Source organism: Callospermophilus lateralis, chromosome 11 (assembly GCF_048772815.1).
Source record: "Callospermophilus lateralis isolate mCalLat2 chromosome 11, mCalLat2.hap1, whole genome shotgun sequence".
Lineage (NCBI taxonomy): Eukaryota > Metazoa > Chordata > Mammalia > Rodentia > Sciuridae > Callospermophilus > Callospermophilus lateralis.
In genome coordinates this window covers 57,002,320-57,021,624 of record NC_135315.1, presented here as the reverse complement: position 1 = coordinate 57,021,624, position 19,305 = coordinate 57,002,320, and the positions used below count along the sequence as shown (strand labels likewise).

At 35.3% G+C, this 19,305-nt stretch overlaps 1 protein-coding gene across 1 annotated transcript in view; it reads right to left on the bottom strand.

The window, feature by feature from the left end:
* The window catches only part of Cox10 (cytochrome c oxidase assembly factor heme A:farnesyltransferase COX10), a 120,776-nt gene that overhangs the window by 82,619 nt on the left and 18,852 nt on the right, over window positions 1-19,305 (bottom strand). The window contains exon 4 of the mRNA XM_076870677.1: window positions 8,408-8,532. Coding sequence (XP_076726792.1) covers window positions 8,408-8,532 — 125 coding nt within the window. The remainder of the gene's footprint in view (window positions 1-8,407; window positions 8,533-19,305) is intronic.

The window sequence follows — 19,305 nt, the reverse complement described above, 5'->3', positions numbered from 1 at the left end:
GTGAATTTTAGGATTTACTTAATCACACACAAATTTTAAATGTCTAAAAGCTTGCCTAAAGCCAGTCTGAGCTTCATTACTAGTTAGAGCAACAAAGAATTCTCAAAAGTTAATGAAGGTTAAAGATGCACAAATGACATCTGCCACACTGTCTGTCCCCTCCAATCTCTCACACCCCAATTCCTTTCAATATCTGGGATCCTGCACAGAATTCAGAATCATCCAATAGCTCCAATTTTAAAGTATAAATATAGATGGAGGCCTCAAGAATGTTCATGATGAAATCTTAAAAACAGACTGTCACTAAGGCAAGGATAGTGAGTATGGGATAAGGAAAGGAACTATACAGCCTCCCAGGGATCAGCCATGCAGTCCTTTTCTCTATCAGTGTCATCAGTCAACCAAGAGTCAATCTAACCCAGAAAAAAGGAAAGGGAGTATGTGGTTCAGAGCAGAGAAACAACAACCTAATGGGATTCAGAAATCAGGAAAGGCAAATCACAACTGAAGATTGGGTGGGTGGGGGAGATAATTTGGAAAGAAACTCAGCTTGACCTCTACTAGATGGAGGCAAAGGAGAGATATCTAGGAAGGAAGCAAATTTCCAAGCTACCCAAATCAGATTTTATCACAACACATAACCCTAGAGACACAAGCCAGGAATCCTAGCTTCCCAAATCCATATTGGTATTATTTCCATTGTGTATCAACTAAATATCTACCTTTTTGATTTATCAACTTGAACCAGCAATGTCTTTTGATTTACCCCAGTTACACATACAATTCCATAATGCTTATAAACACTGCAAAAATCAATAATGGCTGCTGGTCACAAGTTATCACCACATACAGAAATATGAAGAATTCACATAAATGTTATCTACTTTGAATAAACACATACATATATTTATACATGCACATATTGCTGTTTGTAAGCCCAAATTGGAAATCTGTAACCCAAAATTTAAAATGCTCCAAAATCCAGAATTTTTTAAGTTGCAACATGTTGCCACAAGTGGAAAATTCCACACCTGACCGCATGGGATAGGTCACAGTCAGAATACAGATGCACTAAAAAATTGTATAAAGTTACTTTCAAGCTATGTGTATAAGATGCATATAAAATGTAAATGAAATTTCTTGTTTAGATTTGGGTCCCATCCCCAAGATGTTATTATGTACATGCAAATATTCTAAAATCTCAAAAAAAAATTCCAGTTCCAAGTACTTCAGATAAGAAATATTCAAACCTGTATAACTTAAAACTGAGGAAAATACACTGAGAAAAATAAACACATTTTTCTCTTCTATTAAGACCCTAACTTGGGTTAAATGGGAGATAATCAAATTCTGTAAGTGTGGAAGACATGGGCCAAAAACAGAGCAAACTTTTCTATTAAAAATACAATAGACATTATTACATACATGCACATTTTGTAGTATCAAGCCCAAATTGGAAATCCATATTCCAAAATATGAAATGACATTAAAAGAACATTTAGTTCGACTAGGACATTTAAATCTTCCTGAACTCATTAGAGACAGAGATATGACCGTGTCTGCACAGTAGTAAGGATATAGAAGTAGTTCATTTAGTGGAAGGGACTCATTATGGGGAACAGTTTGATTCCAAGGTGATGATTGAACTAGGACATTTCAATTAAGAGGGCAAAAAAACTGGGTTCACAGATTCTAGTCTCAGTTTGAAGATTTTCATATATGTGATCAATGACATCACTGAGCTTTATTTCTTCTAACACTGGAATAATGCCAATCATTATAAAGAATCATATAGGCTGGGGTTGTGGCTCAGGTACTGTTTGATCCTCAGTACCACATAAAAAATAAAATAAAGATATTGTGTCTACCTATAACTAAAAAATAAATATTAAAAAAAGAATCATTATAAAGCAAATAGTGGCCCCTTAACCATGACATAAAAATTATTAAGAAAAACTGTTTACAAACATTATGTTCAAATTATCATCATCTCTGCCTTTGTTGGCCAAACTTTACCTGGAGTTATTTTGCTTATCAGTAAATGCCTAACTCACTCCATTTAGATAGATCATTTCAGAGAGTGGAATCAAATGTAATTTGGAAACTATTTGGAGTTATATAAATTCATGAAAAAAGAATCTACATTTAAAATACATTTTTTGACATTGTTCAGTAATGTCATCATTTTTCTTTTATATAAAAACCATATTTAGTTGGAGACTCTTTCCCAAATGATACTAAAAGACTCTAGGCAAACCTGGTATAGTGTAGTAGCTAATTTGAATCATCTGAATGAGCCACAAGTTAAGAACTTCAGAAGCCGGTGAATGAATGCAAGTTGCCTATCAGTTACAACATCAAAGTCAAACAAATCGCAACATTCAAAAGAAAAATATATTTTACATATTGATTTTTCTTACATGTCTGGTGTTCAATAAATCACATCACTGGTATTCCCTAATGTAAGTCTTATTCTTCTAGAATACAACACCAAATTTAATAACTACGTTTGTTCAACATGGAAGATGAAAGTCAATTCCTATTGCTCTAGGCAGATCGAATAGTCAAAACAAAAGAAACATCAGAGAAAGGGAAAATGAGGAAAGAGGCATTAGATATTAATCTCATATTCACCAAGAAAATAGAAAAATCTTTACCTGTTTCTCCTGTCAGGGTTTAAAAGGCTGTGGATTTTCTTTTGCCCTAACTACCCTATAATTCAGAGCTCTTTATCTAAAGCCCTTCCTTTTTACCTTATTTCAACCATGAAAGTTTCTCAAGTATTGTCAGTATCAAACAAAAAAACATGTCTCTTCTTGACCCCATTTTATTCGCACCTCTTGATCTCTTTCATTTCCTTTCATAAAAATTCTTCAACATTTATGGATACACTAGATCCCAAAGATAACATACTCTTATCAAGTTTAGCTTTCTAATTATAACCTGCCTCTCAGATCTGAAACTCTACTACATTGTATGCCTTTCTTCTAATTTTCTCTAAAAGTCTCAGAGAACATCAATGGCTCTTCTTAGAGCTAAGACTAAATTGTGAATTCGTTCATCATTTATTTGATCTTTCAAAAGAGCCATTTTTTGAAATCCCATTAGCCTAGGCTCAAACAAATGATCTAATGTATATAAAATTCTTAAAATATTATTTGGTGTATAGCAAGTGCTAAATAAGTATTAGCTGAGATTATTGTTGTCATTAACATTTCTTTTTACTTCCCCTTCCCTCTCCTTTATACATATTCCTTTAGAATGTCAATCTACAAGTGCTATACCGTGAGCAGAGATGATGGATACATACATATGTTATAGTCATAATCACTGGTTTCAAGGAAGTTAAGAGTTCTCTAGAGAAGAGATACAAATGAATAATTATATTGTGAGGCCACAAGCATCTATTAATCATAGTTAGAAAATAATGCATTGGAAGGGGCTGGGGTTGTGGCTCAGTGGTAGAGTGCTTGCCTCACATGTGTGATGCCCTGGGTTTGATCCTCAGCACCACATAAAAATAAATAAACAAAACAAAGGTATTGTGGCTTAATATGAAGAATAAAGTTCTAATCATCAGGCTGCCCACCAATCAGCTGCCTTAGGATATTAGTGACAACCATCCTTGTGAGAAGACAAACTGCCAGGAATATTACACGAGATACAAAAAAAAAAAAAAAAAAAATCAAAAGCCATCAAAATTCTACAACAATGTACTAAAACAGAGCAATTATTGATGTAAAATATTCTTTAAGGTCATGTGTGTGTGTGTGTGTAAAACACACCACAATTAGGCATGACAACAGAGTATAGGTGTAACTACAAACAAGGTAAAGATTAGGCAAGCCAAGTGACCTTGGCTATAGTCAGGAAATCTCTGCTCCTCCAATGGCACACTGAACCGAAAAGGCAGAACTCAAGGAAACACCTTTTGATATGAAGATATTTCTACCACATCTCATTTATACTCATAGAATGAAGTCATAAATAAGCTATGAACAGTAAGACCACAATTCCTCGCCCACACTAAGGCACCTGAGTAAAAGGGGCATTCTTAATAATTATACCAACAACAAAGGCATAAAGTATGATACATGACCACCCCAGCTATCAATGGGTAGTTACACAAGGAGAAACTATAGCCAGGATCCTGGGTAAAGATCTCAGAATGAAATAAAAAGTAGAAATTATTAAAGCAGTGGTTCTTAACTGGGGGTGACTTGTGTCCCCATGGGATATCTGACAATTTCTAAAGACATCTGCAGTGTCACAACTAGGGAAGGGATGTTACTACTACCAACAGACAGAAACTGGGGATGCTGGGAAACACCCCACAATGCACTGGACAGTCTCCCCCCACAAAGAGCCATCCAATCTAAACTGCTCAGAGTGTTAAGGTAGGAAAACACATCTATTTGGATAGCATCTGTTTTGCTTGTTCTCTGTTACCCTACAACAAACACTACCTGGCATAGGGGAAAAGTAAAATAAAAATGTAACTGTTATTTTTTGCTTATCTATATATTCTTACTGATTTGCAATGAAAACATCATTTGTATAATAAATGTTTAAAATGTTGCCTGTTAAAAAAATAATTCAATGGCCCAAAAGACATTGTTTTAAAAAGAGAAATGGAAATAATGTCACCTACTTCACAGGGTTGTCATGTTTAAAGAATGATTTATATAAACATAGTCTATAAACTCTACAGCACTGTGTGAATGTAAGAAATTAATTATCTTTTTAAGATCATACATTCCAAAGTTAAACCAGTTTCATATGTTCTTTGGCTGGTAGCCTTCCTCCCAGAAATTTCACTTCCAGTAATTTGTCCTTTAAAACTAATTAGAAATGTGCAGTGTTATTTACAGAATAAAAGAGTTAACAACAATAGAAAATTAGTTGAGAAATCTGAAGCATAACCATAAAACAGAATTTCACGGGCCCATTAAAATTCATACTGTAGAAACATATTTACTGACGTATACGTTTGTTGACATAATCCCTGCTTAAAAAACATGTACAGTTGTCTGCCCTTATCTACAGGGGATATGTTCCAAGACCCCCAATGGATACCTAAAAACTCAGTACCCAATCTTACATATACTATAGTTTTTCCTATAAATATATATCTGTGACAAAGCCTAATTTATAAATTAGGCACAACAGAAGATTACCAACAATAAGCAATAATAAAAACAGTGGTAACAATATGCTACAATCAAAGTTTCTTAATTTAATTGTATATTTCTGGAATTTTCCATTTACTATTTTTGAACTGAAGTAACTGGGCTGTTATGTGTGAAAGGCAAAACTTCAGATAAATACATCATTTTACTTATGTTTCACTAGTACAAGTAACATAGGTAAGATAATTTCAATTACACAGCTTATTACACTACTATGCCAAATACTCAACATAATTCTTTAATAGTCTGATAATTTTTAGAAGTCTTAATTCTACTTGAATGTATTCTATTTACTTTGTACTTGTTTCTCAAGATTTGAACAGTCAAAGCCACCCATAACATTTTATCTTTCAGTTGCTAAATTAAAAACATTTTATGGATTGCTTTCATCCTTTGAAGGCATGCCCCCTTTAAAGCCACTTTGGTTTTGAACGAAGCATGTATATATATTACAAAACATGTATGTAATTCATTTTTATACTTCAGTGTTAGTGGTTTCTTATACATATCTCTTTATGCACTAGTCACTACTTCATAAATCAGAAGCTGAATCTCATTTTTCTCTCCTTAAAAACAAATGTAAGAATTGCTTTTCAAAGCTTTATTTTTTTCTACTTTCACAGAGAGATCACAGAAGTTGGATACAAAGAAGAAACAGTATTAAATGAATAACAGCTCAAATGAAGCACATAAAAAATGAATATATATAAAAAATGTTCTTTGAGACATTTTATAAACATGGACAGAAAGAAATTTTTTTTATCCATAGAATTCTTTTAGAAGCTGAAGGACTTTTACAAAAGATCAACCACATATATGCATTCTTTAATGTGAACACATCTAAGAAAAAACACTAACTCATCTTTTATGCTAAAAACTATGTCTTTACCTGTTATTCAAAAGCACTGTTAATTCCATGTTGCCTGTGCTCTTTGTTCTACGAATGCTATTTAAAAGTGCTAATGAAAATGACCTTATGTTCCTTTATTTCATATTTATGAGACTGCCTAATAACACTGGAATTAAAATATTTCCAAAGCATTACTGAAGAGTATATAATAATTTGGAAAGCTGATTAATACCTTAATAATAACACTGAATTCTACTATGCTAGGGATAATTAAAAATTTTTAAGTATTGTGCTTCCAAAATTAGAGCCTAAGACAAGTGGGAAGAAGCAATATGGAGGCCATAAGACGAAGATATTTATTTGTGAAACTGATTAAGATCCGACATTGCTCATGACACTGACAAGGCCTGTGAGGGATGAGTGACACGTGGAAGAATGTGATAAAGTGTTCCAAAGGGAGACCAGGAGAGCTGTGTAAGTGGGATGCAGAGCTTGGAAAACCGAACTAAGGAAATATTAATAGCAGAGGCAGACACTGCAGTTTGTTGGTACCAGAAAGAATCCCATCATGTAGTCTGCGGCTTTCCTTAGCAGTTTTAAAATTTATAGAACTCAACTCACCCCCATCATAAATATGCTTCTATAAACTATGAAATTAAACAGCCATTGAAGCACATAATCCTTTTAAAATGTATAAAACCTTGGCTTATGCTCAGTTCTTGTGAATTTCTGCCTAAATGTAAATCATTTTATTTTTTCTTTCCAGATTGGAAATTTCTCTTTATAACTGACAGTTTGTTTGTTTTTTCATGAAAAATTATTGAGCTGCCTTTTTTTGGAGACAGTAAGGGGTATGGTAGGGAAGAGTAGCTCAAACTTATTCTTATTTTTTATAATATTTTGGTTTTATCAACCAGTTGAAGCATTTGAATATTTTTTATTATCCCTGAGTCCCCATACTTTTATTTTAAAAATCTTTTTTTGAATCTTACAATTTAAACAAGAGATAGGAATTAGTATCTCAAGGATGAATGCAGCTCCTAAATTTACAAAAAGGAGGCTGGAAATTAGAAATGTGCCCCTAGTTTATTCTCCTAACTTAGATCTATACCCAAATACAGGTAATAATAAAAATAAAAAATTGAAGACTAGATCCAAAATACCAAAATAAATCCAGTTTATTGAAAGAATCATAAGTGGTAGGTTCATTTGAACCTCACTAGAAGAATAGAAGACTGTTTGACAATAAAAATAACAAGAAACTCTTATTTAAAATAAATTGATTCTTCTCCAAGTAACTGATAATACACTATAGAAACACAATCATTTTGGGCACTATCAAATTAAATTCCCTTATTTTGCAAACTAGCTACTTACATATCCATTCAACTAAGCTATTTTCCTTCTGGTAACTTTAATTCCTATTTTAAAAACTATGCCAACTTCACTTGGGTGTTCTGGTGATGAAGACAATTTTCCTTATGTTTTAGCCAAAGCTTTTTCACTCCAGTGTCATTGAAAAAGCCACAGTGTTAGGGCACATCACAGTGACAAGTGGGGGAAAACTATTTTGGAAGTATCTAAATGTTTAAAATAATGGGAGAGCAGAATCTATTAAAAATAATATACTAATTAGCTTTTTATATAATTTGATTCCTTATACCAAGTTAATAGTACTGAATTACTAATTTTTTTAAGCTGGATATTTTCCTTTAAAATAAATTCTGAGCCAGGCAATGGTGATGCACACCTGTAATCCCAACAACTTGGGAGGCTGAGGCAGGACTGCAAGTTTGAGGACAGCCTGGGTAATTTAGCAAGACCCTGTCTCAAAATAAAAAATAAAAAGGGCTGGGAATGCAGCACAATGCAGAGTGCCTCTGAGTTAAATCCCCAGTACCATCTACCTACAAACACGTGCGTGCGTGTGCACACGCGCGCGCACACACACACACACACACACACACACAAAGATAGGGAAGACATTCTATTTTGTATGGTGGCAGTTTAAAATGCAATAAAATCAAACTAAGAAACAACAGCACACAATGATGAGCTCAGGGGAACTGTAGCTGAAATAGATAAAGATACTACTAAGAATAGAAAGTTATAAGTTCTAAGTTCTGGTAATTTCAAGCATGTACTCTACCGCTCTCTAACCTGAACCTATTTGAAAATCTTTACCTCAAAAAGAAAACACTAAATAATTATATAACATAGAGATTTCATAAAACATATCCAGTATTACAAGTTCACAGGGCATTTCCACTGATGTATAGGATTTGGGAAGATTTTTAAAAATGTGATACTACTACTATCCAGGAAAAAGGGAGAATACCATAATCTAGATGAAAGGTAAGAAACTGACCTGATTAATGGAGTTGGCAGCACAGGATGAAAGACCTGTTCCAAGAGAAGTGAGCAGGAAGCAGGGCCAGTCAAAAGGTCCTGGAGCCAATGCAAAACCAGCTGAAGTGGTGCTTACAACTAGAGCTGCAAGGCAGAAACAGAGAAGATGTAGCATTAGAAGTAAAAGTCAGACAACAAGCCATCTTCCATATCAACCAACCGATTACACTAATAATGCTACCTGCAGGCTAATTTTTCATTTAAAAAAAAAAACCACATTTTTCTGTTTACAAACACATTATAGAGGGGCTGGGGCTATAGCTCAGTGGTAGAGCGCTTGTCTAGCATGTGTGAGATACTGGTTTTGATCCTCAGCACCACATAAAAATAAATAAAGGCATTGTGTCCATATAACTAAAAAAAAAAAAAAACACATTATAGAAAAATATTACTTCTTTTTAATTCCATTATACTCCAGAGTAAAAAATAAACCAGACTTAATCATTCACTTATTTATTCAAAAAACGTTCACTGAATACCAAATTCATGATCAGTATAACTATGCTACTAAACAGAAATACCATCCAGGATATGGTTTCCCTTTCCCTCTTGTTCTTGGGAGATGACAGGCAGACATTAACAACCATGACATACATGATAACTATGACACATGGTAACAAATAGTAAGAATCCTAATTCTGTGACCAACTTCAGATAAACCTAGTAAGGACTTGCCTATAACAGATGATGGTCCTGTGATCAGAAGATGAAGAAACAGAAAATTTAATCCTATAAGCCACTAACAGGAATCTAAAGAAGAGCAGGGTATAAAAGCAAAGCTACATAATTCAATCATCCATCACGGCTGCTCCTTTTGGTAAACCCTGGTGCTTCTTTCTTGGGCCAGGAAGTATCTAAGAGGGGTACTAAAATGGGACAGTAGGAATTCACTGGAACATGGCTCACCACTGGTGAGCTAACCTGGAAACACGTCAAGATGGCACTGAAGTTGGACCTTCCTTCAGAGAAAGGAGAGAGTGGTAGGGTGAGCTATTTAACAAGTGGATGAATAGTATTAAGAACAGCCACAAAAGCAAGGAGACTAATGTCAAGAGCCTAAAGTATGTGTGACACTATCTGCCTAGATTTGCAAATCAAAAATCTAGTCAGAATTTTTTATTTTTTTCCTTTCTCACTCTCCATATTCCATTCATTTAAAGATACTGTCCATTCTGCATCTATAAAACATTTCAAATTTATCACTGCTGCCACCATCTAGAGTCCAGTGGTTCTGAACCAGGGTGGCTGTGCTCCCCAGAGGACATGTGACAATATCTGGAAACATTTTTGATTGCCACAAATGGGAGGGGCAGGTGCTACTGTCTTCTTATGGGTAGAAGCTGGAGATGCAAGAAAACATCCTGCAGAGCACAGGGCAAGTATCCAAACAGAATTTCCTGTTAATAAAGCTGAGACTGAGGAACTCTGATGAAGTCCAAACTATTACTATAAGAGCCTCTTCCCACAGGGCATGGTAGTGCACACCTGTAATCCCAGCAGCTCAGGAGGCTGAGGCAGGAAGATCATGAGTTCAAAGCCAGACTCAGCAACTTAATGAGGCTCTGAGCAAGTTACTGAGTCCCTGTTTCAAAATAAAACAAACGGGCTGGAGATGTGGCTCAGTGGTTAAGTGCCCCTGGGTTCCAGAGTAGTGTTTTCATATCATTTCACTGCTTAGAAAATCTCTCAATACAGTACCTGGAATAAAATGCAAACTCTTTCCCCTGTCAAACTCTTTCACACCTCTCTCTTTAGCTCACTCCACTCTTCTCCAATCTTGAGGGCTACCTTCTGTTCTTGGCATGTAAATCCCTTTTTGGCCTCAGGATCCTTATAATTTTTTCCCTCTCTTTCTATGGCTGGCTTCTTCCTAAACTTCAGATCTCAGATCTCATCTAAGACATTACTTCTTTTTAAAAAAATGTTTAAAAAACATTTAGTTATACATGACAGTAGAAGGCATTCATATACTTTGATATACATAGATGGGATATAATTTCTCATTTTTCTGAGTGTACATGTTGCAGAATCATATTGGTCATGCAGTCACATACATACATACAGTAATAATGTATATTTCATTCTACTACCTTTCCTATCCCCACATCCTCTCCCCACCCCTTCCATCACTTCCCTCTACCTAATCTAAGGTAACCCTATTCTTCCCTAGTGCCCCCTGCCTTATTGTGAATTAGCATCTGCATATTAGAGAAAATATTCAGCCTTTGGTCTTGTGGGACTGGCTTATTCACTTAGCATGATATTCTCCAACTCCAACCATTTACTGGAAAATGCCACAATTTCACTCTTCTTTAAAGCTGAGTAATATTCCACTGAATATATATATATACCACATTCTCTTTATCCATTCATCTATTGAGGGACACCTAGGTTGGTTCCATAGCCATTGTGAATTGAGCTGCTACAAACATTGATGTGGCTGCATCACTATAGTATGCTGATTTTAAGTACCTTGGGTATAAACTAAGAAGTGGGATAGTTGGGTCAAATGGTGGTTCCATTCCCAGTTTTCTGAAGAATCTCCATATTGCTTTCCACAGTGGTTATACCAATTTGAGTTCCACCAGCAATGTAAGAGTGTATCTTTTTCACCACTCCTCACCAACATTTATTGTTGCCTATATTCTTAATGATTGTCATTCTGACAGGAATGAAATGAAATCTTAGAGTAGTTTTGATTTGCATTTCTCTAATTGCTAGAGATGTTGAACACTTTTTCATATATTTATTGATCAACTGCATTTCTTTCTTAGGGAGAACTTCCTGGATCATCTCATCTAAAACAGACATGACCAGTTATACCCTTACTCATACCACTCTGCTATTTTTTTTACAGTACTAATCACACTCTGGCTCTTCATGGGAATACAAACTCCATGAGGGCAGGAGCCCTGTCTGTGTAGTTCTCTGCTACATTTTTAGGGCTACCAGTGTGCAAGCCATAGTGTAGTATTTACTGGCGGAAAGATGAGGAGATTGGTGGCTGCCAGACTGCAGAATACCCAGCGGAGGAGTTTGTACCCCATTGGTAGCCAGTAGAGAAGTCCCTGACAGTCTACTGCAAGACAGTGAACAGTAAGTACCTGGCAGCAATGTGCACAGTGACTTACAGAAGAAGAAAGTTTCACAGAGAAGTAATCTATAAGCCTGTACCATTAATTCACAATGACAAAGTATAGTTACAGGGGAACTGAAGAATTATAAGGAATATTTTGAATGAGGAACCACTAGGACCTGGTACCTGTGAGAGACAGCAACAATGAAAAGGAATGAAAGGTAAAGTGTTGCACTTAGATGACATTGAGAGGAATTACAACATTAATGGAAAGAAGGAAATTAAGGAAGGTGGTGGAGTTGGCTAGTCTTTGGAAAATGTGCAGCTTCTGAGGAACATGGAACATCAAGGCAGAATGTACAAAAAGGAGAGCTCAGGAGAGAGATTAGGAAACAGGAGAGTCAAAAAGCTCTGTAGTCACCTGCCTAGAGATCACAGCTGAACCTGAGGGGAAAGAAGAGATAAATGGGCAGCATGTACTGTGTCAAGAGTATGTGAAAATGTCAGTACTTTACAGATAGGACAAAGGAAAGAATACACAAAACAGAGAATACTTGAAGGACCATGATGACGAGGTGGCAGGAATATCTAATAACTATGTGAGGTGACAAAGGAAGCAGGACAGGAAGGTGCCACTGTAGCTATGAACAGGTACATGTTAAAGAAGCTGATAATTCCTCATAATCACAAGTTGGTTAGCATGTCCTTCAATTCAGTCTTCTCTGCAACATGCATAAGTCCTTTATGGCTCTACCATAGGCAAAAGGCTCTTCCTAATTTCTAGATCACATCTGTTTCTTGATTTTCCATTATTTTTTTGGTTGTGCTCAATGGTAGTTTGCAAGGTGACTTAAGTTTATGTGCTGAGATTACCATCTATATGACCCAGCTTTTTATCGCTATAATAAATACCTGAAGTAATCAATTTATAAAGAGAAAAGGTTTATTTTGGCTCAGGGTTTGGAAAGTTTTACTCCGACTGCTTTCTAGTCTGTGCCCAGGCAGCACATCAAAACAAAATTGTGTGGTGTAGCAAAACCACTCACACCATGGCTAGGACATGAATGAGACAAGAAACAAAAGGACCAGAGTCCCACATTCTCTTCAAGGGTACACCCTCAATGACCAAAAGACTTCCCACTTAGCCCCATCTCTTTAAAAATTTCACTACCTCTCAATAGTGTCACCCTGGAGAACAAGCCTTTAATATGCTCACTTTTGAGGGGAGCACTGAAGATCCAAACTATAGCACCATCTGAACCATTTTGGGGAAGAGGTTATTCCTTTAACTCGATAGTTTCAAATGTGGTATGCATCAGAATCTCTCTGGGGAAGATTTCCCTCCAGAAAACAGGAGACAGTCACAGATTTAAGCAGAACAAAGCTCAGGAGTGAGGATGCAGGTTTGGATGAAGACAAGAAAAGAAAGAGAAGATTAGGAGTGGAAGACAAAGAGAAGGCTGACCAGAAATCATCAAGACAAACATATTCAGAAGAAAAGCAAGATGGCTGAGGAAGTGAGTCTTCTGGGCCAGAAAACATGGCACTGTCCCTTCCCTGTTTGGGGGACAGTCTGGCCCAGATACAGCACTGTAAGTCATAACACAGTGTACAAAAGGTACCTAAGACCAGCTAACAACCACATGGGGCAGGGACAGCAATCAAAGATACAGTATTTATTTCAAAAGAAACATTTCAGAAGAAAATTTTGACTCTAATTCTAAAATGACATATGCCCCAAAGAAACTGCCATGATGATTCCAGGCTTTGAAAACAGTACTGTTTTCAAAGAGATAGAAAAGCTTCTTCCTCCTCTTTTCTTTCTTTCTTTTTTTTTTTTAATATTTTTTAGTTCCAGATGGACACAATACCTGCATTTTCTTTACATTTTTTATTTTAAATATGGTGCTGAGGATTGAACCCAGTGCCTCAAACATGTTAGGCAAGTGCTCTACCACTGAGCCACAACCTCAGCCTGAACATATTTAATGACCATCAAGAAAGGCACCACTTTTAGAACAAAAACATTTCTTTCGGGATACTCAATCACAGCACCCCTCTTTGAGGATATTCTGGTTCTTTACAGCTATCACACCATAAATGGCAAAGCCACATGAATAGGTCATTATTAAAGAATGAGAGACATCTCGTTTTGCACAAGTCAATGGCTTTCCAGATGAGTTACGCAGCTCCTCACATACTGCAGTGTCTCAGTGACAAGCAGGATGTAAGAACGATCCATAACACCCAGCCTACTTTTCAGTTGTACCAAAAGAATTCTACTAGGAAGGAGGCTGATGATATCAGCAGGAGAATTTGAGGCAAAAGAGACTGCAGAGTTTTCCAACGTAAAATCAGACTAAATAAACTGCTTCTATCTACAGAATAAATCAGCCGAAATAATTATTAGCTACATTTTAAGGCTTGTATCTAAAACCAGAAAGACTACTCATAAACTGCAGTAGGTATAAGAAAATCCAATAGAACCTCTCGATAGATACTCAGTATAATGTAGAATCAGTAAAATAAAGAACCACTTTAAATATCTCTAAATATGCAGATCAACATTTGGTAGTATCCTTTTAAATATTTTTTAAAGTCAGTTGCCCTCAAAATAAACAAGAAAATGCCATAACCAATTAACTGTCAAAAATAATAATGCTTTCAAAAGAAAATTCACTTTAGTTAAAGTTTAAGAAGATAATGGTTACATGAAAGGAAAACTTAAGAAGTATCTTATTATTTTACTTTTTATTCATCCTACAGTTTGGGTGCTAAACAATATGAAAAACATTAGATTTTTGATCAATGGGTCTGCTGGTATGTTGAAAAGAGATGGAGAGTGGTTTACAAAAAAAAAACAAAGGAAAATGAACAAAGTTTTAGGAAGAAGTAACAATGACTAAAATTACAAAATGAAATTACTGTCTAATTTTAAAATGTACAAATAGTAAATGGTAACACATACAAAAGTGATAGCAACTATTTATTATAAGGGAGAAAATTTAAATTTTGTAACATTTCTAAAGAGGATCAAGGCTAACAAAGAATGTTATTTACTTACTTCACCATGCAATTAATTTAAAAGAGAAAGGCAGAGAGGATTGATAAATTGTACAAGTAAAATTGACCAAAGCAATATTCTCATACAACACTGCCACAACTGTAATTAAACTTTTCATTGATTTCCTGGGATTCATTACATAAAATCATTTTGCATCACCAGGATCTCATTAAAAATGAATGTAATATATTCTTTCATTAATAACTCTTAAAATTATATTTTATTTGGTAAGCTCATATTTTGGCCCTTCACAAATAAACATAAAATCAATACTATCAACGAAGCATGACTCATCCAATATAGACTCTGAGAAATGGCACTATGGCCCAGGGTAACTCTGAGAATCTAGGATGAATAATATTCTCACACTGCACAGACTTTGACCCATCTCCTCTTCTGGGTGGTTGGTCAGCCAAAGAACTCTAAGCTTTCTCATAAAAAAGATTCAGTAGGAGTCTTCATTAAAGGCAAGCCTTACTACTAGGCTCAATCTTAGCGTAACTACAGCTATTAATCAATTCTGAACCAATGGCCTGACCTAAAACTGATATGGCCTCCTTCTTCCATGGTCTTACCTGTCTGCCTCCTCCAATAAATATATTCCCTGTAACTAAAGAAATAGAAACACACACACACACACACAAACATACACAAACAAATACCACATTTTGAAACAATTACAAACCGACCTGACTGGCCTACAAGAAAGTAAACATCCTGTTGAGAACTGTCTATGAGAACAAGTCAAAGAATTATATGTGGTCTCTAGGAGCTAAGTGCTAAAAGGAAAATAGGGCCCTCAGTCCTGGGATTACAAAGAAATTAATTCTGCCAACCAACAGTGAAGTTGGAAGGGGACCTTGAACTACAGCTGAAAACAATAAGCTCAACTAACACCTTGCTTTTAGTCCAGTGAGACCCTGAATAGAGACTGGACCAGGCCCACAAGATTTCTGACTTATAGAAATGGTAAAACAATGACTCTTTTGTTTTAAGCTGTTAAGTTTGTGGTAATTTGTTTTGCAGTCATAGAAAACTAGTGTACTGTAGGGTGGCATTTAAAAAGATGACTCTAACAGCAACACAAAAGACTGGATGAAGGGGAGAAAATTTACCCAGAAAACGACTTATAGGCCATTGCAGTGTTAGATGAAAAAAAATAAGGTATGCACTGGATGGCCTCAGTGTAAACAGGGTTCATTAAGTATTTAAGGTGGTAACCAGGGTTTCATTACTGAATAAATATGAACAGTTATAGTAAGAGCTAAATATAATTCAATAACTCAAAGAATAAATGAAATGTTAAAAGATAAAAGAGAGTCAACTAGCCTAATCTTTCTCCTGGTATAATCATCCCTTCTACAATATTCCAGGGTATGCATGCTATCTCCAAATTTGGTGCCAGGAAGTTATTGCTCCCTGAGCAACGTTTCCTGCTCAGAAGAGATCTAGCTACTCCAACATTATCTTGCCAATCAAGTCAAAACCAACTTCCTTGAAATACCTACCAATGGACACAATTTATGTCTTCTTGAGCAATAATGAATTAATTTTTACTTTTTTGACACAACCCTTCAATTACCCAAACACAACTAACCCCAACAATCTCTGCGTCTGCAAGTGAAATATCCTGGAAACCAATCTCACCTGACTTTCTGTTCATACTTTCTAGAAACACTGTTGTTTTTCACACTTGTTTTTTACTTTATTTTTTTTAGTCACTGAAACACATCACTAACAAACTTTGGAGAACCCTACTCTAAAACAAACAACAATGCAAGCAATGCTAGTTACTAATGTCTGATTTTTTACACATGGGGAACTGTAAATCAGTTTATGTATAATATTTGGCTCTCTGCTTCATGGGATCTTCTTTAATAAATACTCCAAAGACTAATCTACACAAGAAAATCCCAATAAATGAGGTAAAAATGCACACTCATGCAACTGCCTAGTGGAGTACAAAACCTCAAACCAGCAAGTCAAGCTTTAACACTGTATCCCTGGGAGAGGATCCATCAAGTTTTAAGGGGAACTTCAAAGAGTCACAGAGGAGGGATCTCCTATTCGGGATGGATCAGAGGAGCCCTACTGTACATAGTTACTTCTGCAAAAGAGGGGGCTTTATTTATCACCTGTAAACCAAGGCTTTATAGGGCCTGCAGTGCAAATTTAGCCAGCTTCCCTAGTCCTAGCCTCACAGAATACTTCTCAGAACATCAATTAAGCACTTGGGAGGTTTTGCAAAAGGTTTTCTTAAAGAAGCAATTTTATCAAGATTTTTTTTTTTTAAAGTTCACTAGTTTGAGAATTATTGGTCTCTGAACATAAGCATAATGGATGCACTTCATTTCCTTTCTAAGATCATCAATTAAAAGTAATCATAAGGATTATATTTAAAAACTGGTGATCTACATCCTGCTTTATTATCTCTGTCTCTTACTGCCCCATTTTTTTAAAGCACTCACCCCAAAAGAATTAAGTAAAAAACAACATTCCAGTATATCAATCTTGATAATTATCAATTCTGATAAAAGATTGGTAGAAAGATTAAAACCACTGGCTAAATGAGATTTTGAGGTTCTCTATAGATTTCAAATTATCTTTATGATCTATTATATCTCATTATCCTCCATAGCAGATACTACGTAATATTGTAATCCAAATTCCACGAACCTAAAATGTATTGTCTTTAATTAGAAAGTTGACCAAGAGAAGGAAGTTAATGAATTTCCATGTGGTTTTGTTCATGCATGGGTCCAAGCATGGAATAAGTTTTTATTAGCAGATCTCAAAGTACAAAGTAATATAACTGAATTCAGAGGTAGGAGTTAAAGTCTCTTCTGATTTTCGAATGAGAACATATTTTTGATTGAAGAGCTGTTCCTATGATTTCCATTTCTATTAACACCTTAAGCTTCAAATGGTTGAATTTCTAATTTAAGTGAATACTGTAAGCCATCACAGGTTGGCAGCATTCTGTGAATTTCCTAATACAGTCATCTTACCAACACACATATCAAAGGAGGTAGTAATTCTTATTGTTAAATTCAGATGATGATGAGAGGCAGAGTATTTTATTCTCAGACACATTAAAGGATATCAATCAGGGGTAACTGATTACAAACCATAACCACTTCTGGATGAAAGACAAGACTTTTTGTGGAGATTTAAAGTAACAAAGCTGCAAAACTAAGAACTTATTTGGTAGGGCTTCCTGTCCCCCGCCACCCCTGTATACTTAATGATCAAGGCTAGTGGAAAGTCTCAGAATAAAACTGAATCTCTCAACTTCAAACTTACTGAAAAACACTATTACCAAAATGAAACATTTAAGTATGGTCACCAGGGCAATTCACCAGGATGCATTTGGTTTGCATTTAGCAGTCAGAAAAAGGAAAATAAAGTATCCCTCAGATCTGATAAATACATAAATAAGAGTTGTTCAATATTAAGCAAATTATACAACACTGAGATTCTAAGACTGTTCTTTCAATTACAGTTTTTCCTTGAAACAAAGAGCTCTTCTACTTTTTTTGAAATACTTTTCCATAAAACCGGTGCCTATGAACTAAACTGATGTCTAAAATTGAAAGGTTTAAAAAGTGGAAACGTGTCTTTGTAAATGAAGTTGATAAGAAGGAATTGATATTGGAGCAGCTTTTCACTCAAATGGTAAAGCTTATCAAAATTATAAGCTTGATTGTCCAGAGAGTAGATATTATATAAGAAAAACATTTAAAATAATTATGAATCAACTACATTTGATTATTTTTCACAGAACGTGTAACAGGGTCAATAAAATGGACCTACTCACTTGTTCATCTGTACATAAATGCATACACAAAGTTTCATTATTTTCTTTTTCACTGAGAATTTTTATTTACTTCCAGTAAGGAAATCATTATGTAATAGTGTTGAGTACATAGTTAAAGTACTCAAGAGAACTTTCTAGCAAGAAGAATCTTTTAGAAATAAGTTTTATATTACAAACAAATAAAAGAATTCTGTTATTGGTTCCATTATTCCTTTAAGTGAATGTGAAAATCGATAGTCATTTCCCAAGTCTAAAAGTAATTCATAGACTACATTCATGTTTACTACTTATCTAGAGGGAAAAGAAAAGAAAAAAAAATTCTAAGCTGTAGTCTGCATCATTTAGAAATAAGCAAAGTGAAGTATTTGAGGATCCCTCTAAGCTCCAAAGGAGTACAGTTTTCACAGATTTGATGAACTTTAAGAGCAACATGGTGCGGCTATCTTCAATCCCCTCGTTATGCTCTACACAAAATATGGCAGCAAATTATAAACTTCAGGACATAACGACAGCTGGTAAAAGAGATGTAATAAAAAACAAGACTGAGATCTACAAAAACACAGTAGCCCAAAGTCACTGGTTTAGATAGAATGCTTTTCAGCTATAGCTAAGTGATGAACTACTACAGTACAGTAAAATATAGTCATGTGCTGCACATGACATTCTAGCCAACAAGGCATCACATAAACAACAGTGGTCCTGGAAGATTTATATCGCCTAGTGACACTAGCACATTTTAGTTAGTGTAATTAACCCTCTATGATGTTCACACAATGGAAGCTCCTGACAGAGCATTTCTCTGAACATGGTTTTGCCATTAAGTGATGTGTGACTACAATAGATTACCTGTAATTAAAAGGCTAAGCTGTTCAAAATTCTGCAAATGATGTCCACAGAGTT